Source organism: Eumetopias jubatus, unplaced genomic scaffold (genome assembly GCF_037043125.1).
Source record: "Eumetopias jubatus isolate StellerSeaLion01/CBP00866 unplaced genomic scaffold, mEumJub1_p1.0 scaffold_8, whole genome shotgun sequence".
Taxonomy (NCBI): Eukaryota; Metazoa; Chordata; class Mammalia; order Carnivora; family Otariidae; genus Eumetopias; species Eumetopias jubatus.
Genome location: NW_028274814.1, coordinates 58,185,940 through 58,210,140, shown reverse-complemented (window position 1 = coordinate 58,210,140; position 24,201 = coordinate 58,185,940). Strand labels below are relative to the sequence as shown.

Sequence of the window (24,201 nt, the reverse complement as noted above, 5' to 3'; positions counted from 1 at the left end):
TTATCATATTAGCCTTTACACAATATCAAAGCCAAGTGGAAACATCTTAATGATGTATCAAGTATATTAGTTATTTTTGGAGCTTTATGGCATCTACAAATGTACTGTGTGTATCAGTGAATATATTTATGTTATTTTCAAAAGTATATCCATGCATAGCTTATACTACTTACACATATTCATTGAATATAGGAAGAATATATTAGTGAGAAGTGTATATATGTATATAGAAATAAATAATATGCTCTTGAAAATAAAGAATTGTTTATTCATTGAATTAGTTTTTTGACAAATTGTCTTGCTTTCTTTAAAAGAAGTATCTCCACAAAATATTAATATACAAACTGAATCTTAAGGAATGATTCCCAAGTCATCAAACTTAGATTTTTATTAAGTTGTATAAAATATTATAAAATATTACATTTGATTGTAACACGAAGATGCTCCATAATGAAGCTATGGCACATAAATGATAGCAACCACTCTTAAAGACTTTCTATGATGTAGGCATGATTCTAAGTACATTAACTCACTTAATCCTCAGAACAACCCTATTAATTTTGGCATCATTGCTATTATTATTATTATTATTGCTATTTATGAATGAGGATGCTGAGGCTTTGGGGGATAATTTATCCAGAGTCACACAGTAATAGAGAAGCAAGGATACAAACCCTGATGGTCCAATTGCATAGCCTGTATTCTTTTTATTTTATTTTATTTTATTATGTTATGTTAATCACCATACATTATATCATTAGTTTTTGATGTAGTGTTCCGTGATTCATTGTTTGCGTATAACACCCAGTGCTCCATTCAATACATGCCCTCTTTAATACCCATCACCAGGCTGACCCATCCCCCCACCCCCTCCCCTCTAGAACCCTCAGTTTGTTTCTCAGAGTCCATAGTCTCTCATGGTTCTTCTCCCCCTCTAATTTCCCACCTTTCATTTTTCCTTCCTACTATCTTCTTTTTTTAAACATATAATGTATTGTTTCAGAGATACAGGTCTGTGATTTCATCAGTCTTACATAATTCACAGCGCTCACTATAGCACATACCCTCCTCAATGTCTATCACCCAGCCACCCCACTCCTCCCACCCCCCACCACTCCAACAACCCTCGGTTTGTTTCCTGAGATTAAGAATTCCTCATTTCAGTGAGATCATATGATACATGTCTTTTTTTGATTGACTTATTTCGCTTAGCATAATAACCTCTAGTTTCTTCCATGTCATTGCAAATGGCAAGATTTCATTTTTTGATGGCTGCATAATATTCCATTGTGTGTGTGTGTGTGTGTGTGTGTGTGTGTGTGTGTGTGTGTGTGTGTATCTCACATCTTCTTTATCCATTCATCTGTTGATGGACATCTTTGCTCTTTCCATAGTTTGGCTATTGTGGACATTGCTGCTATAAACATTGGGGTGCACGTACCCCTTTGGATCACTACATTTGTATCTTTGGGGTAAATACCCAGTAGTGCAATTCCTGGGTCGTAGGGTAGCTCTATTTTCAACCTTTTGAGGAACCTCCATACTGTTTTCCAGAGTGGCTGCACCATCTTGCATTCCCACTAACAGTGTAGGAGGGTTCTCCTTTCTCTGCATCCTTGCCAACATCTGTCATTTCCTGACTTGTTAATTTTAGCCATTCTGACTGGCGTGAGGTGGTATCTCATTTTGGTTTTGATTTGGATTTCCCTGATGCCGAGCGATGTTGAGCACTTTTTTATGTGTCTGTTGGCCATTTGTATGTGTTCTTTGCAGAAATGTCTGTTCATGTCTTCCGCCCATTTCTTGATTGGATTATTTATTTCTTGGGTGTTGAATTTGATAAGTTCTTTATAGATTTTGGATACTAACCCCTTTTTATTTTTTAAAGTTTTTTATTTATTTATTTGACAGAGAGAGACACAGTGAGAGAGGGAACACAAGCAGGGGGAGTGGGAGAGGGAGAAGCAGGCTTCCCACTGAGCAGGGAGCCTGATGTGGGGCTTGATCCCTGGACCCTGAGATCATGACCTAAGCTGAACGCAGACGCTTAACGACTGAGCGACCCAGGTGTCCCTGAATACTAGCCCTTTATCTGATATGTTCTAACAGTTTTTCGGTGGATTCTTTAAGTTTTAATACATATAATATTTGTCATCTGCAAACATTGACAGTTTTACTTCTTCCTTTCTGATTTGGATGCTCTTTATTTCTTTTTCTTGCCTATTTGTTCTGGCTAGGACTTCCAGTACTATGCTGAATAAAAGTAATGAGAGTGGACATCTTTGTCTTCTTCCTGATCTTATTGGAAAAGCTTTCAGCTGTCCACCATTGAGAATGATTTTAGCTGTGGGTTTGTTACCTGTGGCTTTTATTATGTTGTGATATGCATTTATATCCAAATTTTTGAGAGTTTTTATCATGAAAAGATGTTGAATTTTGTCAAATGCTTTTTCTGCATCTTTTAAGATGATTGTATGATTTTTCTTCCTCATTTTCTTAATGTGATATATCACATTAATTGATTTGCTTATAATGAACCATCCTTGCATCCCAGGAATAAATCCCACTTGATCATGATGTATATTCCTTTTAATGCACTGTTGAATTTGGTTGCTAATATTTTGTTGAGGATTTTTGCATCTATGTTCATCAAAGATATTTGTCTATAATTTTCTCTTCTTGTAATATCCTTATCTGCTTTTGGTATCAGGGTATGCTGACCTTGTAAAATATACAATGTTTCCTTATTGATTTTCCTTATTTGATTTTTTTAATTTTCTGTCTAGATGATTTATCCATTATTGAAGGTGGAGTATTGAAGTCCCTTACTATTATTGTATTGCTGTCTATTTTTCCCTTCAGATCTATCAATATTTGCTTTACATATTTAGTTGCTCTGATGTTTGGTACATATTTATAATTCTTTTATCCTTTTGATAAATTGATCTCTCTATCATTATAAAATGAACTTTGTTTCTTGTTATAGTTTTTGGCTTAAAGTCTATGTATTTGATATAAGTATAGCTACCTCTGCTTTCTTTGGGTTTTCATTTGCATGGAATATCTTTTTTTATCCCCTATTTTTAGTTCATATATGCCCTTAAAGCCAAAGTGAGCCTCTTGTGGACAGCATATTTTCGGGTCTTGTTTTTTAAACCACTCAGCCACTCTGTGTCTTTTGTTTGGAGAATTTAGTCCCTTTACATTTAAAGTAATTTAATAGGTATGGACTTAGTTTTGCCATTTTGTTAATTGCTTTCTGGCTATGTTGTACTTCCTTTGTTCCTTTCTCCCTCTCTTGCTCTCTTCCTTTGTGATTTGATAATTTTCTAAGTAGTATGCTTTAATTCCTTTGTCTTTTGTGTATAGACTACCGGTTTTTGCTTTGTGATTTCCATGAGACTTACATAAAACATAGTTAAAGCAGTCTGTTTTAATTGAAAACTTAACTGTAAGTACATACAAAAGCTCTGCATTTTTACACACCCACTCACCCTACATTTTATGTTTTTGATGTCGCAGTTTTAACCTTTTTATATTGTGTATCCACTAATAAAGTATTTCTGTTACAGTTGTTTTTAATACTTTTCTCTTTGACCTTAATATTAGAGTTTTAAGTGATTTACCAACCACTGTTACAATATTAGAGTATTCTAACTTAATTACATATTTACTTTTACTAGTGAGTTTTATGCTTTCATTTGTTTTCCTCTTCCTAAATAGTGTCCTTTCATTTCAGCTTGAAGAACTCCTTTAACATATCTTGTAAGGGCAGTCTAGTGATGATGAAATTCTTCAACTTCTGTTTGCCTGGAAAACTCTTTGTCTTTCTTTCAGTTCTGAAGGACAACTTTGCTGGGTAGAAGATTCTTGGTTGGTAGTTTTTTTTTTAAATTTTTTATTGTTATGTTAATCACCATACATTACATCATTAGTTCTTGATGTAGTGTTCCATGATTCGTTGTTTGTGCATAACACCCAGTGCTCCACGCAGAACGTGCCCTCCTTAATACCCATTACCAGGCTAACCCATCCCCCCACCCCCTCCCCTCTAGAACCCTCAGTTTGTTTTTCAGAGTCCATCGTCTCTCATGGTTCGTCTCCCCCTCCGACTTACTCCCCTTCATTCTTCCCCTCCTGCTATCTTCTTCTTTTTCTTTTTTCCTAACATATCTTGCATTATTTGTTTCAGAAGTACAGATCTGTGATTCAACAGTCTTGCACAATTCACAGCGCTCACCATAGCACATACCCTCCCCAATGTCTATCACCCAGCCACCCCATCCCTCCCACCCCCCACCACTCAGCAACACTCAGTTTGTTTCCTGAGATTAAGAATTCCTCATATCAGTGAGGTCATATGATACATGTCTTTCTCTGATTGACTTATTTCACTCAGCATAACACCCTCCAGTTCCATCCACGTCGTTGCAAATGGCAAGATCTCATTCCTTTTGATGGCTGCATAATATTCCATTGTGTATATATACCACATCTTCTTTATCCATTCATCTGTCGATGGACATCTTGACTCTTTCCACAGTTTGGCTATTGTGGACATTGCTGCTATAAACATTGGGGTGCACGTACCCCTTCAGATCCCTACATTTGTATCTTTGTGGTAAATACCCAGTAGTGCAATTGCTGGATCGTATGGTAGCTCTATTTTCAACTGTTTGAGGAACCTCCATACTGTTTTCCAGAGTGGCTACACCAGCTTGCATTCCCACCAACAGTGTAGGAGGGTTCCCCTTTCTCCACATCCCCACCAGCATCTGTCGTTTCTTGACTTGTTAATTTTAGCCATTCTGACTGGCGTGAGGTGGTATCTCATTTTGGTTTTGATTTGGATTTCCCTGATGCTGAGCGATGTTGAGCACTTTTTCATGTGTCTGTTGGCCATTTGGATGTCTTCTTTGGAAAAATGTCTGTTCATGTCTTCTGCCTATTTCTTGATTGGATTATTTGTTCTTTGGGTATTGAGTTTGATAAGTTCTTTATAGATTTTGGATACTAGCCCTTTATCTGATATGTCATTTGCAAATATTTTCTCCCATTCTGTCGGTTGTCTTTTGGTTTTATGGACTGTTTCTTTTGCTGTGCAAAAGCTTTTTATCTTGATGAAATCCCAATAGTTCACTTTTGCCCTTGCTTCCCTTGTTTTTGGCGATGTTTCTAGGAAGAAGTTGCTGCGGCTGAGGTCGAAGAGGTTGCTGCCTGTGCTCTCCTTTAGGATTTTGAAGGACTCCTGTCTCACGTTTAGGTCTTTCAACCATTTGGATTCTATTTTTGTGTGTGGTGTAAGGAAATGGTCCAGTTTCATTCTTCTGCATGTGGCTGTCCAGTTTTCCCAACACCATTTGTTGAAGAGACTGTCTTTTTTCCATTGGACATTCTTTCCTGCTTTGTCAAAGATAAGTTGACCATAGAGTTGAGGGTCCATTTCTGTTCCATTGATCTATGTGTCTGTTTTTGTGCCAGTACCATACTGTCTTGATGATGACAGCTTTGTAATAGAGCTGGAAGTCCAGAATTGTGATGCCACCAGCTTTGCTTTGCTTTTTCACTATTCCTCTGGCTATTCGGGGTCTCTTCTGGTTCCATACAAATTTTAGGATTATTTGTTCCATTTCTTTGAAAAAAGTGGATGGTATTTTGATGGGGATTGCATTGAATGTGTAGATTGCTCTAGGTAGCATTGACATCTTCACAATGTTGGTTCTCCCAATCCATGAGCATGGAACGTTTTTCCATTTCTTTGTGTCTTCTTCAATTTCTTTCATGAGTATTTTATAGTTTTCTGAGTACAGATTCTTTGCCTCTTTGGTTCAATTGATTCCTAGGTATCTTATGGTTTTGGGTGCAATTGTAAATGGGATCGACTGCTTGATTTGTCTCTCTTCTGTCTTGTTCTTGGTGTATAGGAATGCCACTGATTTCTGTGCATTGATTTTATATCCTGCTACTTTACTGAATTCCTGTATGAGATCTAGCAGTTTTGGGGTGGAGTCTTTTGGGTTTTCCACATACAGTATCATATCATCTGCAAAGAGTGAGACTTTGACTTCCTCTTTGCCGATTTGGATGCCTTTGATTTCTTTTTGTTGTCTGATTGCTGTGGCTAGGACTTCTAATACTATGTTGAATAGCAGTGGTGAGAGTGGACATCCCTGCCGTGTTCCTGACCTTAGGGGAAAAGCTCTCAGCTTTTCCCCATTGAGAATGATATTGGCTGTAGGTTTTTCATAGATGGCTTTTATGATGTTGAGGTATGTACCCTCTATCCCTCTACTCTGAAGAGTTTTGATCAAGAAAGGATGCTGTACTTTGTCAAATGCTTTTTCTTTATCTATTGAGAGGATCATATGATTCTTGTTCTTTCTTTTGTTAATGTATTGTATCACATTGATTGATTTGCAGATGTTGAACCAGCCTTGCAGCCCAGGGATAAATCCCACTTGGTCGTGGTGAATAATCCTTTTAATGTACTGTTGGATCCTATTGGCTAGTCTTTTGGTGAGAATTTTTGCATCCATGTTCATCAAGGATATTGGTCTGTAGTTCTCCTTTTTGATGGGGTCTTTGGGGTTTTGGGATCAAGGTAATGGTGGCCTCATGAAACGAGTGTGGAAGTTTTCCTTCCATTTCTATTTTTTGGAACAGTTTCAGTAGAATAGGTATTAATTCTTCTTTAAATGTCTGATAGAATTCCCCTGGGAAGCCATCTGGCCCTGGGCTTTTGTTTGTTGGGAGATTTTTGATGACTGCTTCAATTTCCTGAGTGGTTATAGGTCTGTTCAGGTTTTCTATTTCTTCCTGGTTCAATTTTGGTAGTTGATACATCTCTAGGAATGCACCCATTTCTTCCAGGTTATCTAATTTGCTGGCATAGAGTTGCTCATAATATGTTCTTATAATTGTTTGTATTTCTTTGGTGTTGGTTGTGATCTCTCCTCTTTCATTCATGATTTTGTTGATTTGGGTCATTTCTCTTTTCTTTTTGATCAGTCTGGCCAGGGGTTTATCAATCTTGTTCATTCTTTCAAAGAACCAGCTCCTAGTTTCGTTGATCTGTTCTACTGTTCTTTTGGTTTCTATTTCATTGATTTCTGCTCTGATCTTTATTATTTCTCTTGTCCTGCTGGGTTTAGGCTTTCTTTGCTGTTCTTTCTCCAGCTCCTTTAGGTGTAGGGTTAGGTTGTGTATTTGAGACCTTTCTTGTTTCTTGAGAAAGGCTTGTATTGCTATATACTTTCCTCTCAGGACTGCCTTTTCTGTATCCCAAAGATTTTGAACAGTTGTGTTTTCATTTTCATTGGTTTCCATGAATTTTTTAAATTCTTCTTTAATTTCCTGGTTGACCCATTCATTCCTTAGTAGGATGCTCTTTAGCCTCCATGCATTTGAGTTCTTTCCGACTTTCCTCTTGTGATTGAGTTCTAGTTTCAAAGCGTTGTGGTCTGAAAATATGCAGGGAATAATCCCAATCTTTTGGTACTGGTTGAGACCTGATTTGTGACCTAGGATGTGATCAATTCTGGAGAATGTTCCATGGGCACTAGAGAAGAATGTGTATTCCATTGCTTTGGGATGGAATGTTCTGAATATGTTTGTGAAGTCCATTTGGTCCAGTGTGTCATTTAAAGTCTTTATTTCCTTGTTGATCTTTTGCTTAGATGATCTGTCCATTTCAGTCAGGGGGATGTTAAAGTCCCTCACTATTATTGTATTGTTGTTAATGTGTTTCTTCGCTTTTGTTATTAATTGCCTTATATAATTGGCTGCTCCCATGTTCGGGGCATAGATATTTAGAATTGTTAGATCTTCTTGTTGGATAGACCCTTTAAGTAGGATATAGTGTCCTTCCTCATCTCTTATTACGGTCTTTGGTTTAAAATCTAATTTGTCTGATATAAGGATTGCCACCCCAGCTTTCTTTTGTTGTCCATTAGCATGGTAAATGGTTTTCGACCCCCTCACTTTCAATGTGGGGGTGTCCTTGGGTCTAAAATGAGTCTCTTGCAGACAGCATATTGATGGGTCTTGTTTTTTAATCCAATCTGATACCCTGTGTCTTTTGATTGGGGCATTTAGCCCATTTACATTCAGGGTAACTATTGAAAGGTATGAATTTAGTGCCATTGTATTGCCTGTAAGGTGACTGTTACTGTATATTGTCTCTGTTCCTTTCTGATCTATGCTGCTTTTAGTCTCTCTCTTTGCTTAGAGGACCCCTTTCCATATTTCTTGGAGGACTGGTTTCGTGTTTGCAAATTCCTTTAGTTTTTGTTTGTCCTGGAAGCTTTTTATCTCTCCTTCAATTTTCAATGAGAGCCTAGCTGGATATAGTATTGTTGGCTGCATATTTTTCTCATTTAGTGCTCTGAAGATATCATGCCAGTCCTTTCTGGCTTGCCAGGTCTCTGTGGATAGGTCTGTTGCCTATCTAACGTTTCTACCATTGTAGGTTACATATCTCTTCTCCCGAGCTGCTTTCAGGATTTTCTCTTTGTCTCTGAGACTTGTAAGTTTTACTATTAGATGTCGGGGTGTTGACCTATTTTTATTGATTTTGAGAGGGGTTCTCTGTGCCTCCTGGATTTTGATGCCTGTTTCCTTCCCCACATTAGGGAAGTTCTCTGCTATAATTTGCTCCAATATACCTTCTGCCCCTCTCTCTCTTTCTTCTTCTTCTGGGATCCCAATTATTCTAATGTTGTTTCGTCTTATTGTATCACTTATCTCTCGAATTCTGCCCTCGTGATCCAGTAGTTGTTTATCTCTCTTTATCTCAGCCTCTTTATTTTCCATCATTTGGTCTTCTATATCGCTGATTCTCTCTTCTGCCTCATTTATCCTAGCAGTTAGTGCCCCCATTTTTTATTGCACCTCATTAATAGCCTTTTTGATTTCGACTTGGTTAGATTTTAGTTCTTTTATTTCTCCAGAAAGGGTTTCTCTAATAACTTCCATGCTTTTTTCAAGCCCAGCTAGTATCTTTAAAGTCATGATTCTGAACTCTAGGTCCGACATCGTACTGATGTCCGTATTGAGTAGGTCCCCGGCTGACGGTACTATCTCTTGTTCTTTTTGCTGAGGTGATTTTTTTTCATCTCGTCATTTTGTCCAGAGGAGAATAGATGAATGAGAGAACAAAATGCCAACAGGTTAAGAACGTCCCCAGCAAATATACTCTATACAAATCAGAAAAGACCTGAAACCAGGGGAAAAGAAAGGGAAAGAAAGAAAAAAGAAAGAGAAAAGAAAGAAAGAAAAAAAAACCAAAAAGAAAAAGATTAAAAACAAAAACAGAACAATACAAAAAAAAAACGAATATGATCAAATATGATCAGGCTAGTGCATAGATCAGTGCCACACACTAGATTTTGGGCGTATTTTGGTCTGTTAGAAAAAAGTGCCTCCTAAAATTTTAAAGGAAGAAAGACTTATATATGTACAAAATAAGGGTTGATACAATGAAGGGATGGAAGATGACTGTAAAGATGAAAATTATAAAAGATTTTATAAAAGGAATTGATACGATAAGAAGTTTGAAAAAAGAAAGAAGAAGATCTAAAAAAAAAAAAGGGAGAGAATGTGATCAGGCAGGAGATTAGAACAAAGCCATACACTAGTGATTTAGGGTATATTTTGATCTGTTAGAAGAAACTGTATCTCAAAATTTTAAAGAGAGAACAACATATATATATGCCAAAAAGAAGGGTAACTACTATGAAGGGATAAAATATGACTCTAAAAATGAAAAATAATGTTTTTTTTTTTAAAAAGGGATTGATAAGATGTTGGTTGAAAAAGGGAAAAAGAGAAATTAAAAAAAAACAGTTAAAAAAATTAACTTTGAAAAACTAATGAATCATGGTAAAAAAAGCCATGAATTCTATGTGCAGTATTCTCCTAGCGCTGGAGTTCTCCCATTCTCCTTGATCGGTAAACTTGGTCTTGGCTTGCTGGCTGTTCGTGCTGATCTTCTGGGGGAGGGGCCTGTTGCCGTAATTCCCAAATGTCTTTGCCGGAGGCGGAATTGCCCCGCCCTTGTCGGTCCCAGCTAAGCAAGCTGCTCGGGTTTGCTCTCAGGGGCTTTTGTTCCCTGCAAGCTTTCCGTATGGCTTTGGAGGAGGACAGTGAAAATGGCAGCCTCCCAATCTCCGCTCCAGAGGAGGCAAGAACTCGGGGCTCCACTCCTCAGTGCGCCCCCAGAGAAAAGCAGTCAGTCACTCCCGTGTCCCCAGTCTCTGGCCGCACTCCGTGCTCACCCGGCCTGTGACTGATCGTTTCTATCTCTGGCACCCGACCCCGTGTGGAGTCTCCAAACCCAGCAGATCCCTGCAGTGCGCCCCCGCGCCGCTCCTCCTGGGGGAGGAAGGGGAGTCTCCCCGGCTCTGCCGCTTGTTGGGTCCCTGCTGGAGGAGCAGTGGCCCGACTGGGCCGCAGATCACAGTTTATGGCAACCCCGAGCTGAGAGCCTGCGCCTCGGCTCCGTCTCTGCAGCCGGCTTCCCCGCTCCAATACCTGGGAGCTCTGCTGCACTCAGGCACCCCCGGTCTTTCTGTGACCCTGAGGGTCCTGAGACCACACTGTCCCGCGAGGGTTCCACCCCCCACTTAGCCACTGGTGCGACGTCCCTTCAGCGGAGCCGACTTCTAAAAGTTCCAATTTTGTGCTCTGCGGCTCTATCACTTGCCAGAAGCGGCCGACGGAGGCCCCCTCCCCCGCCATCTATCCTCTTGAATATCACCTCAGATTCACTTCTCCACACGTCCTACCTTCCAGAAAGTGGTCGCTTTTCTGTTCAGAGAGTTGTTGCTACTCTCCTTTTCGATCTCCTGTTGAGTTCGTAGGTGTTCAGAATGGTTTGATCCCTATTCAGCTGAATTCCTGAGACCAGACGAAATCCAGGTCTCCTACTCCTCTGTCATCTTGCTCCACCAGAGTAGTTTTTTTTTTCTTTTAGCACTTTGAATTATCACCCCTCTATCTTCTAGCCTGTGAGATTTCTGCTGAAAAATCTTACACACTTATGGGGATTCCCTTGTATGTAGCAAGTTGTTTTTCTCTTGTTATTTTTAAGCTTCTCTTTTTGTCTAACTTTTGACTATTTTTAATGTGTCTTAATTTGGCTCTCTTTCAGTTCATCTTTTTTGGCACTTTTGGGGTTTTCTGGATCTGGATGTGTTTCTTTCCCCAGGTAGGGGAAATTTCCAGCCATTATTTCTTTGAATAAACATTTTGCCCCTTTCTTTCACTTCTCTTTCTGGGACTCCTACAGTGAATATATTGCTCTTCTCAGTGGTGTCCTCTGAGTCCCTTAAGCTATCTTCAGTCTTTTTCATTCTTTTTTCTTTTTGTTCTTCTAACTGGATTAATTCCACTGCCCTGTCTTTCAGTTCACTGATCCTTTATTCCTCTTGATCTAGTTGTCTGTTGAAGTCCTCTATTGAAATTGTCAGTTCAATTATTATATTCTTAGCTCTATGAGTTCTGTTTGGTATTTTTTAATATTTTATATCTCTGTTAAAATTCTCACTTTATTCTTGCATTTTGAACTCTGTATCAAATAAATCACTTACTTCCATTTCGTTAAGATTGATTCCTGGAGATTTATCTTGGTCCTTTGTTTGGAACATGTTCTCTTATTTCTTAATTTCCTTTGACTCTCTGTGTTGTTTTCTGTGCATTAGTAAAAGTAGACAGCTCTCCCAGTCTTGACAGACTGGTCTCCTGTAGGCGATGAACCTCATCAATCAGCCTGACCCAAGCTTTTGGTTGCCTCTCAGAACTTTGTGACTGCCCAAGCTGCTGTCTTTATTCTTACTGATTCCCAGTAGTTGATAGTGTGCTAAGACCCATCAATGTCCCAAAGGGGAGTATTTCAGTCAGCACCTAAATGGGGGCTGATTAGAAGCTGGACCTTCAGGCAGCAGCTGGGAAAATATTTAGTCAAGCCCCTTCCAGGGAGAAACTGGGAGATGAGCATTTTTGCCTGCTTTATATGCAATGAGTCAGGGTGTATAGCCATGTGGCATGCCCCTATGCCCATTTAAAAATTTCTTCTTTGTTTGCTATAGTCCTGTGGGACTCATGAATGCAAGCCCTGTTGGCTATCAGAGTGAGGTGATGGGAGCCAGTACATTTAATGGCCCCCGTAACAAGTGGGACACTAGAGGTGAGAAACGCCTTCCAGGGAGATATTGGAAACTTGGTTTTATTGTTAGAGTAGGATGGAAAGAAAAGACAGAGGAAGTGCCCAATAGCTCTTTCAGGCTACAGGAAGGATCATAATCAGCACTGTTCATGCTAATTAGAAGTTGGACCCTCCGGTAGCAGCTTGTAAAGTATGCAGTCAGACTCCTTCCAGGGAGACGGGGTAAAGGGCTTTTTTGTCTGCTCCCTCTGTGCTCAGTCCTGGAGAGATAGATGTGGTAAGTGTTTATGTGCCTATTACCAGCTACTTTTTGTTTCCTATATTTCTGTGGCACTTATCAATGTAAGCCCCACTGGCTTTCAAAGCGTAGTGATTTGGGGGCCTGTCCCTTGGGTAGCAGTCATAAAAGTTTGGGCACTAGATGTATGGTCCCAATCCTTCACTTCTCAGAGAGAAGCTTGGAATTGGGGATTCCCTCCAATTGTATGGTGCTGTGCAGTGGGTGAGGTTTGTGGTGAAAATGTGTCTCAGCCTTTACTATCTTTTAGATGGGGTATTTTTTTAGTTTTCCACTGTGTAGAAGTCACTCAACTAGTTTCTGGATTTCTCTCAGAGGGAATTGCTCTGTGTGTAACTGCATAGTCAGAGCATCCAGGGGAGGAGGGAAATTTAGGAGCCTCCTATGTCGCCATCTTGATCTGGAGTCTATGACTGTTTTTATTATCTAAATTTCAACTACTGGAATTATTGTTTTATTCTTTCTTCGGTCTATTGTTAAAGGTTGTCAAGAAGTGTTGTTTTTTGAGCTTGAAGTTCTTATATATAATAATGCAAACCACTTGGGATATTGTTATTTACTTTTTAAATAATTTTTTAAGGTGAAAGAAAATAAAAGCTTCACTTTTAATTTAAAACCTTTTCTCAACAATTTAAGTATAGACAGAGTCTGTTTTTTTATAAATTGGATGTTAGAGATAATTTACTCTTAGTTATTTATATTTCTACTTTCTAGAGAAATTGAATCATATCAAGAATATAGAAATTGTTTCTTCTCTCCATTTTACTGGTTGTAGGATGATCCATTCTCTGCCCTGGACATTCACTTGAGTGATCACCTAATGCAGGAAGGGATTTTGAAATTTCTCCAAGATGACAAAAGGACACTTGTTCTTGTGACTCACAAATTACAGTATCTAACACATGCTGACTGGGTAAGAGTTTAAAAGAAATTTCATTAATTTTAATGTTATAGTCATATAAATAAATAGGGACATTAAGAAATGCTGTCTGAGATAAAATAATTCATTTGGCCAGTTACGGATTTTTGTCACAGTTATGCTAATATGTGCTTTCCTTAGATCATAGCCATGAAAGATGGAAGTGTATTAAGAGAAGGGACTTTGAAGGACATTCAAACCAAAGATGTTGAGCTTTATGAACACTGGAAAACACTTATGAATCGGCAAGATCAAGAATTAGAAAAGGTAATTGTTCATAAATCAGAAGAGTTCAGAGTCCACTTTAAAAGAGTAATGAATATACTGTATAATTATTAAAATTTGTTTAAAGGAGTATTACCATTTAATATTTGATGATATAATGGTCCTCATTTGAAACCCAAAGTAATTGTATATTTATATGTCATTAATAAATAGGCTACTTTGGGGCACCTGGGTGGCTCAGTAGGTTAAGTGCCTGACTTCAGCTCAGGTTGTGATCTCGAGGTCCTGAAATAGAGCCCTGCGTCGGGCTGTACGCTCAGTGGGAGGCTTGCTTCTCCCTCTCCCTCTGTCCCTCCCTCTGCTCGCGCCTGCACATGCTCGTGCATGCTCGCTCTCTCAAATAAATAAATAAAATCTTAAAACAATAAATAAGCTACTTTGAAACAATAAAATTCTAATGATATCTTTTGGAGGAAGTGCTCTTAGGTTTTTAGGAGATTTTGATTTTAATTTGAACCATATTATAATTATATGTGTTTAAAACTTAAACTTTGCTGGGCGCCTAGGTGGCTCAGTCGGTTAAGCGACTGCCTTTGGCTCAGGTCATGATCCTGGAGTCCCAGGATCGAGTCCTGCGTTGGGCTCCCTGCTCAGCAGGGAGTCTGCTTCTCCCTCTGACCTTCTTCCCTCTCATGCTCTCTCTCTACCATTCTCTCTCTCTCTCTCCATAAATAAATAAAAATCTTTAAAAAATAAAAAAAACAAAAAAACTTAAACTTTGCTGAAGCATGGTATATCATTATTTTATCTTAATTTTTCTTCTATGTATCTTATTTTATTCATATATAATGTGAGGATATTTTTACTCACCACCTACAAATACAGGGTCATGGAGGAAACAAAATCTAAGATGATTTTGAAAGAAGGAAGAGCTGTGAGCTGTGAGTGATGTTGTTAAACATGTCTGGAATAAGGCTGGGAAGTGAAGGAAGGTGATCAGGAGGAAATAAAAATTAATTTTTACATTGATATAGTTTTTAAGTTTAAAACCTTTTTTTACATAAGTTCATTTGATTTTCACAAACCCCCAGAAAAAAGCAAATAAAATATGGGAAATAAGTAAAGAAAATATGATTTCACTTTTATAGGTGAGAAAACTGAAGCCAAGAGAGGTTAAGTAACTTATAAGTTGTACAGTACATATTATAAGTGGTACTAGTTGGACTTAAATCCAGGTCTGTATTCAGTGTAAATCTGGTGTAGTGTTATGTCTGATATAAATATAACATTGAATGAGGTGATAACGGAGTCAGAGACCAGACTGAGAGCAATGAAAGAACAACTTGTGGTTGAGAGGTGAAATTATAATTGTATTAGTAAATTTTTTAAATGTTTTTTGACTTGAGACTAGAAAGTGTCCAGAATTTAGTACTCCTGGCCAGGACTCAGCATTATAAAATGAAATTTTTGTATCAGCAAATTCCTGAGAATATCAAGAAATTAAAATGCATTATTTTTATAAAAGAATAAAAAGATCTCTGTTCCAATAGAGAGAGGAAGATAAAAAGTCAGACAGACCCTAGGATTGCTCTGTCTCCTGTAGATTTGCCAAAGACCTCAAAAGCAAACTATCTAAGGAAGAAAAGATATTTGTAAAAGTAGAAGTGAAGTAGAATGGGACACACCACAGAACCATTTAAATGAGGATATTCATCAAAAAAATTATAAGGTACCATCAGCAAATGCCCACTTAGGAATTATACTGTGAGAAACTTGATTGGGATGGCTCCAAATGACATTTTTTACAGTGACCTAGATGCCAGGGACAAAAGAATATGACGTAAGCTTAAGGAGTGGGGCCACTTATGGTTTACTTTGGAAAGAAGATTTGGGAAAAAAAGAGAGAGTTGTTGGCTTGATTTTATAGTAATACTGACTGTTAAACAAGCCAGGAAGAAAGTCCATTAAGTTGTATTTAGAAATGAAGTGATCACTTGAGATAGCATAACTCTATAATTAAAGACACATTACAGGGTTATAAATCAGCTGGTGGAGATACAGAGCAAGTTAGGGTGTGGACAAAGCGAATGCAATTGTGAGGTTGAACAGTGGCCAGTAGAAGCCAGAAGGAGCAATGCACCTGTCCAGAATCCTCACCTGGGGATGCAGGGAGGTTACTGCCACCTAGGGAAGAGCAGGCACTGGAAATTCATCTGAAGGCAGTGAGATTCACACTGGGGGGAAACAGTTTCTTGTTCACTTTGTTATGTGGCAGGATGGGGTGTTTGCCAAGAGCACTGGTTCTCAACCAGGGTCTTGTTTGCTTTCTAGGGGATATTTGGCCACATTTAGAAACATTTTTGGTTGTCACAGCTGGGGGGCAGGTGCTACTAACCTCTCGTGGGTAGAAGACAGAGATGCTGCTAAACATCTTACAGAGCAGCCCCCACAACAAAGAGTTATCTGACCAAAATGTCAATAGTGCCAAGGTTGAGAAAGGCTGACCTAGAGCCAGAGTAGATCAAGTAAGCAGAGAAGGCTGGTGAAACAAAACATCCTGTCACTGGGCTTTAGACACAACTGTCGGTTTGAGGCTAAGGTGTTAACAAAAGAATGTTACAAGGATAGCAATTAAAACTACAAGAAGGAAGAGGAGATAACACTTTGAGCTGATTTAAATATTATTAAAAATTCTAGCTTGGATGACACCTTTATCTTCCTGATGTTTTTAAGCAAAATAAGCTAACATCATTTGATATCTCCTGCCCCAACCCTCACCTTTATCTGATCTGTAACAGGCATTCAAGAAATACTTATTAGATAAATGAGACAAAATTCACATTTACTTAAGCCAAATATCATGTAATTTAAAATATTTAAACTGTAATGAGCTTAATATGAGCACTTACTTATAAGAAAAATGAATAAAGATTTTTTTAAGTATCTGAGATGTTCCATCTTTTGCTCACATAGCAGGGAGAGTTGAACAAGAACCAAATCTGCTGTTTCCAATGTGCAGGGTTATTTCATTTTATTACCCTATATGCAGAGGATCGAGTCAGCTTTAATTTTGTATTTAATCTCACGTACGAGCTTTAGTTTTCATATCATTAGACAAAATTAAAAGCTGATATGAAATTGTCTCAAAAAAAATGCTATTCAAGAGACACTTTAGTTTTCATTCTTTTTTAACCAAGAATCTGGAAGCAATAGAGCCTTCTAGCAAATCTCCTAAATCACACATGTTGTATAAGGCCAAAACGAAACAACAAAAACCATGATCACTACCTAGAGACTGATCACTAAGGGTTTATTTGTTTATTGATATAACAGGCGCGCGTATACAGAAAGCCCTCAATTTACCATGGATTCCAAAAGTTTGTGGGTCAGTTGTTTGGAACTCAGAATGCATTTCCCCATAGAAACAAGGCTATGGTTAGTTTCCCAAACTGTCCTGCAGCAGCGGATTTAACCCACAATGTGTCAGAACTGATACTACCACTCCAGTTCTGAAGCCAAGGGATCTAGGGTATTGGAAGCAGAGGAATGGAGAAAATGAAATCCTGCTCCCTGTCTTGAGCACACAACCCTGACAAATTCACAGTTTGTTTGGGGCACGTTTCCCTTCTCCTTCTGCATATTTCCCCCTCCTAGGGCTTTCTCTTAAGCTGCTAGGCACCTAAGTACCCTCATTTTTCATTTGCTTCAAAATTACCTACCTTCCTTCACTGCCTATTGAAGTCCATTTCTTTTGTGCATCTACCCTAGTGAGGTGCTAAGGAAACTCATTCTGATTTAATAATTTATAATAAGAGGGGATGAGTGATAGTGCTCTACCTAGTCTAGAACTGCATGCATTGTTGAAGGAGATTATTTATTAACATGGTTAAATCTTTAGTTAGAGAATTACAGGGAGTATCTGAAAGTGATGTAAAGATAAAATAAGTAGCAGTGGTGGAATTATGTTTTAAGACTGGAGGAGGTGTCCCTGTTCCTGGGGTTGGTGCCATTGTGTTGTTGCTACTTGCCCTCGCTTCTTACTGCCCCAACATTTCTGAGCTCTGAAGCTTTACAAACCTCAGGCTTTGCCTCACAACTACTCCTACAACAGAAGTCGTTGATCTCTAGAGAGAGCAGAGAGCTCAAGTCTGGTATAGATAAACTAATGATTGGTATGTGTGAGTCACTGATGGGTAAGTCAAAACCTTCCTAGGGCTGTGAGCTCCTTGAATGATGATATCATGGTGTTTACTGTAGGATATGGAAGCTGACCAAACAACTTTGGAGAGGAAAACCCTCCGAAGAGCCATGTATTCGAGAGAGGCCAAAGCCCAAATGGAGGATGAAGATGAAGGTAGATCGTTTTCTTATATCTGAAACATTCAAAGTGGGACATGACGGCTTTACCTTAGCTACTGATGCAAGTATGCCTGTGAAGAATAAAAAGCCACTTTGCAGGGAGAAAAGAGCTAAGCCAGATATGTAATACTGAAAATGAAAAGAATAGGAGCAAAGAAAAGGTGTATGTAATCCATCAACAGGCATCGTGAGCGGTTTCTAAGTGTGTCTTAGTGTATTTGTGCTGTGCGAGAGAGAGGGCTGAGAGGAGAAGGCCCTGTTTCGTAAATAGATTTAGACCCTTGTTCATATAAATTGGAAAGTCTAGTAGAATGACCATATCAAGTTATTAATAAAATGTCAGTCCTTCAGAAATAAGCAATAAATGAGGAATATGAAGAAAATACTGTTTTGAAATATTTATACTTGAATCGTTCAGTAAGTCCTCAGGGAATTTTCATGACTTTACAGCAACAAAGAATAAGAGAATTCCACCAAAGCCATTTGTTATGTTTCAGTTTTCTGGATCTAATAAGGTATAGTGGAGAAAAAAAGATTTCCTGGAAAATCGAGGAATAAGATGAAATAATTACATTGCCTTGACATTTGTTGCCAAGAAGTTTGTAAGATAAATCTCATTTAAGTCCATAGGGTAAAAATGCACTATACTTCATGTTTCTTATACAGTTTTTGCTTAAGACTGCATTTCTACAAGCCAATTAAGAAAGAGAGAAAATTGTAATTTCAAGGCAAAGAATACCAAAATATGCTACCTTTATATTTCAGATAAGTATTCAGTATTTCAATGAATACTCATTGAGAGAGTGAATGAATGAACAAGTGAATGAATAGATTTTGCACTTCAATTCCTTAGATTTAAAAATATTTTTAAAAATGTCTGGTGCTGTAAACAGACATCAGCTTCTAGAATTTAAAACCAGTTATTTCTAATGCACTCTAAAAGTGGAGTCATGCCCAGTTACTTTCTCCAGTGTTCCAGTGGTTTATATATGGCTGGATACTCTACCCTGGGCTTGTTGCATTAATCCATTCTCTCGGGCATAAAATAAGGTAGTACTACTTTCTTACAGAATAAAATGATGTTAATGCATATTAAAGAGCACAATATGCTACGTATTTCCCACTAGGTTGCTATTCCTGGTCCTGGTCAGTATGTCTGTTTCTAGCCACCAGGAAGGGAAGAAGGGAAGTAGTTGCACATATTTTTCCTAACTCCTTACCACTGGCCACTTCATTACATGTACAGATTAGGTACTGGGAAAAGGATGAAATCTTGTATTTAGCTGGGCAGCCGTAGGCCAGTTGAAATTTCAATTAATATGGAAACAGAGAATGGATGTTGGGGAGACAGTTAGTAGGCTGCAAGTGTCTAGCACTTTCACCATGCAGATTTCTAATCCTGTCCTCACACACTGACCCCACACTTACCAAAGGACATATTATTTGAGACCTGTTCATTTACTGCATCCAGTTCAAAATACTAGGATCTTTGGTGATGCTCATTCTTCCCATAGTACCCATATTTAGATCTCTGTGGTCTGATAACCTGTAAACCAAAGTTATCTATCTTTGCTACCCACAACCTACTCAATATAGAGTAGTGGAGTATATAACAGGATAACTGCAATGAAAATGGTCTTTGGAAAAGGAAAGGATGGGAAATGCACAACATTCACCAGACCGCAGAAATAATCAAATTTTGCCGGTGAGGAAATGCTGAAATTCCGTCTTCATTATGGAGTATGTTCTTAGGATAACCATCTTGGAGTTTCCAGATGGTTTAAACATCTGAGAGGAACTCCCTGACTCTTGTCCTCTGTCCTCTGCTTTTGCTGTGTGGAAGGTTTCTTCTTGCTCATGCTCCTCCATGACCACATCTAAAACGGACCATAGAGAGCATAGATTATGTCTTCTTGGGCAATCCACAAATTTCAGAGTCTATTTCCTTCTGGTGAAGTTTTACAAATACAGAAATTTAGAGTTCAAAAAATTATGTGTCTAAAAGTCAGACCTGTGGTTTTATTGGCAATGCAGTTCTTTTGATAACTTTGTAAACTTCTAGTCTACACTTCCTGTCAATTTGATGTGTAATAAACTGGCAAATTATCTCATCCAGACACAGATGTTGCTTATTGTTTGCTCATTCACTCATTCATTCGTTTTTCACCAATTTTTTAAATGAGGTTTTTCCCAGCTTAAAGCATTTAAAATTTCTAAGACTAACACTTGTATTTCTATAAATCTGAGGGAGATTTTTATATGCTTTTTCATGAGATAATACAAATTTTATCCACTTGTTGATGAGGAAAGCTTAAACTAATATTTTACATGCAGAGGAAGAAGAGGAGGAAGATGAGGATGATAATATGTCCACTGTAATGAGGCTCAGGACTAAAATGCCATGGAAAACCTGCTGGCGGTACCTTACTTCTGGAGGATTCTTCTTGCTCTTCCTGATGATTTTCTCTAAGCTTTTGAAACATTCAGTCATTGTGGCCATAGACTACTGGCTGGCCACATGGACTTCGGAGTACAGTATAAGCAATTCTGGAAAAGCTGATCAGGTATAGTGAATTCTGTTTTTAAGTCATCAAGGAAATAAATGTTGAGATTAACATGATACTCATTTGTTTAGTTTGATATTAATAGCCCAAATGTCATAGGACTTTTGTAATGATTCAGTAAGTGAATTAAAATAGGACCTGAAATGTAATGACCTGTCAAAATGGAATCTATTAGGATCACTTTTGTGTTTTAAAACTTATCATAAGAAACATTTAAAGATAATGTTTGGATTTGGATTCAAGAGAGGTATATGCACATGATGTGTGTGTGTGTGTGTGTGTGTGCGTGTGTGTGTGTGTGTGTGTGTGTGTGTAACATATACACGGGACTTTTGTGTTATTGTTTTGATGGTATTGATTTTAACTACTGATGCCAATGTATTAGCTGGTTATTCTGAGATTAGGGATAGGAAGGATGAGCTCTACAGTATAGAAAGCCAAGAATATTTCAAACCTGAAAACAAACTCTAATGCTTCAACTGCCTTTAGGCAAACCTTGGAAGAGAGTGAATGAAACAAGGAGGGACATGGTGGGGGTACTGTCTTTAGTTTCCAAAAACTGCACTCCTTCAACTCTCTAAATTGATACAAGATAATGAAGTTGAAAATATTGTCTGACTTTGATATTTTGTGTTCTAGTAAGAAAAAAACTGGTAATTTCATATGTGGGTTTTTTGGTGTTGGTTGCTTTTTAGACTTACTATGTGGCTGGATTTAGCATACTTTGTGGAGCAGGTATTTTTCTCTGCCTTGTTACATCTCTCACTGTAGAATGGATGGGTCTCACAGCTGCCAAAAACCTTCACCACAACCTCCTCAATAAGATAATTCTTGGACCAATAAGGTAAAAAAGTAATCATTTCTTATTCTTCTACACAAAATCATAAAAACATACATCTTTAAATTTAAGTGAAATGTGAAATTTTAGAGAGTGTATTTGGTCTTTGAGCAAATAAATAGGAACCTTCTCATTTTCCCGACTCTAAGATGTCCATTAGCAGTGCTCAGGTTCCAGACAGTTTAGTATTATCATACATTCCAATCTGTTTATTGCCTAGATTCTTTGATACCACCCCCTTGGGACTGATTCTCAATCGCTTCTCAGCTGATACAAATATCATTGATCAGGTGAGTGCCTGAGTTACTTTCAAGTTCAGAAACCATTTTTTTCAGTATAAACTATATAACATTTACCTGTTAACAATAGAGGATGTCTAAAAGTTAAAACCTATAGGCACACTTGTCAATATTATATGCATAACTGATTTATAGAATAAAAACTTAAAGGAAAAGCTTAATTTGAAATAATTTGTGCATGTAGAAGAGGATACTTAGAGAATGAGCAGGAAATAAAGGGAAATGGCAAAGAATAAACTAACATTTAATTTTTTATTATAAAAAGGAATGATTTTGATCAATGTTGTCTCTCCATTCACAGCAAAATTCTTAAAAGTTTAGTATTGATGCAGAATGTCTCCCAGAAGCAAAGGATGGAATGCCAAGCTGTCTTAGATGTCCTTTACTTCAACTAGACTGGCTCTTTAATAAGAAAAGTTTTAGACGGTGTGATATTTTAGAGAATATTCCAAGGATTCCCAGTTTAGTTTTAGATCCCATTGCCTTTCTAGAAGTTTGTCTTACAATTAAAGTCCTCAAACTCTAAAATTGGATCACTCCAAGAACAGACCCTTAGGATAATGGACAAAAGAATCCATCAAATCCAGCACTTGTCTCTTCTGACTTTTCAGAGTTACCTTCAGAATACCTAAATTACCCTCAGTTTAGGAAAAGAATGCTTGATGCATGCAGCTGACTAAAAAGTATACTGAAAAATTTTGATGTTTTCTTTGGTGGTTAGTCACACTGCATCTAAAACACTTCATAAGGAATACGTATGGGAAAAGAAGAGACAAAACAGTCCTTATTTGGAAGATGACATGGTTGCCACCTAAAAAGTCCAAGACAATTAGTACAATAAAAACCAGCTAGAAAGTTCAGAGGAGTATCTGCATAAGGTATATGATATAAAATTCAATAACTTCTCTACACCAATTAAAAAATTAAGTGAAAAATAAATTCTATTCATAATAATAACAAAAACAAAAATAGAGAGAAACCTAATAAGAAGAAAAGAGATCCAACAATCCTAGAAATCCAAAAATCCTGTATATATAGAGAATTCCCCTATCAGATATCCAGAAACCATTATAAAAATAAAATACTCTGGTGACCACAGAAAACAAGTAGATCAAAAGAACAAAATGGAGAACTCAGAAACACCAGCATATGGAGAGATTTAACACAGGATAAGTGTGGTATCTGGAATCAGTTAAAAAAAGGATTTTTTTTTCCAATGAAGGATGTTGGGACAATTAGCTATCCATAAAATACAAAGTAAATACATATGGAATAAGGATAGCCATATAAAAACATAAAACTATAAAATAAAATGTGGGAGAGTAGTTTTAGAATTTTGGGGTGGTAATTAAGTAAGACACAAAACTCTGAATAAAGAAAAAAGCCAAAGGAAATGACTATATAAAATTTTAAACTTCTTTTGAGCTAAAAGCATCAAAGACAAATTTAAAATGTAATAGATTAACTGGGAGAAAATCTGGCAATATATGTAAAGCAAGAGGAAAACATCCATAATCTGTAAAGAGCATCTAAAAATCAACAAGGAAGATAAATAATCCAGTCAAAAATATGAGCAAGCAAGATACAGAAAATTAATGTAAATGTCTTACAGAAGAGGAATAGGTATGTTTTTAATAATATGCTAACTATGTTTTTAATAATATCCATTAAAAAGAGAGAGAGATTTGTATATGGTAACATGGGAAGGTTTATAGTCTGTCTTGTTCAGTAAAATAAATCAAGAACACATGGAAAAATAAGATTTATACTATAGTACCATTTCCGTAAAATCCCCAAGATAAACAGACCGACAGACTGACCAATGATAAATAGATAGGTAGAAAGATGGGTAAAAATACTGAACTAAGGGAAGTGAGTGAACCTGAAGGAGTGAAGACTTGTTTACAATGAAAATGTTCATATACTACTTTTGTAACTAATTATATAACTTAACATTAATATAAAGTGAATGTTTTATTGCATTGTAATGAATATTTTCTTTGAGCTAAAATATTTTCCTCTCAAACTACCTTCTTAATAGCACATCCCTCCAACTTTGGAATCTCTAACTCGCTCAACACTGCTCTGCCTGTCTGCCATTGGCATGATTTCTTATGCCACCCCTGTGTTCCTGGTTGCTCTTGTGCCTCTCGGGGTCGCCTTTTATTTTATCCAGAAATACTTTCGAGTGGCCTCTAAGTAAGTAAAACAAAGTTCTATTCATTTTCAAAAGCCTATGTATTTGATTTGCTGTGATTCAGATTTGCTGTAGTGTTTTTCAAGATTAGGTATGGAATTTGGAAATGCAACCTATTTTTAACATGATAAAAACCTGTATTATATTTCATTTGGAGATCTATTATAATTGTTTCTGTAATTGGTTGTTTAAGCCCTGGGCATATATTAACATGTGGATTGACATGTTGAGTTTTGAGTCCACAAACTATGCCAAATTTTTCATTCTGTTGTCCTTTTTCTGAACATGACATTGACAGAAAACTTGTAAAACCAAACACAGTTCCAAAGGGTAAGTGAC

General features: G+C 37.5%; 1 protein-coding gene across 5 annotated transcripts in view; it reads left to right on the top strand.

The window, feature by feature from the left end:
• The window catches only part of ABCC9 (ATP binding cassette subfamily C member 9), a 134,745-nt gene that overhangs the window by 76,486 nt on the left and 34,058 nt on the right, over positions 1 to 24,201 (top strand). For all 5 annotated transcript variants that reach the window (XM_088025571.1, XM_088025570.1, XM_028113216.2 and 2 more), the window contains 7 exons: positions 13,237 to 13,374; positions 13,522 to 13,647; positions 17,863 to 17,959; positions 20,299 to 20,528; positions 21,224 to 21,372; positions 21,587 to 21,656; positions 23,707 to 23,864. In XM_088025571.1, the coding sequence (XP_087881697.1) occupies positions 13,237 to 13,374; positions 13,522 to 13,647; positions 17,863 to 17,959; positions 20,299 to 20,528; positions 21,224 to 21,372; positions 21,587 to 21,656; positions 23,707 to 23,864 (968 nt within the window). The remainder of the gene's footprint in view (positions 1 to 13,236; positions 13,375 to 13,521; positions 13,648 to 17,862; positions 17,960 to 20,298; positions 20,529 to 21,223; positions 21,373 to 21,586; positions 21,657 to 23,706; positions 23,865 to 24,201) is intronic.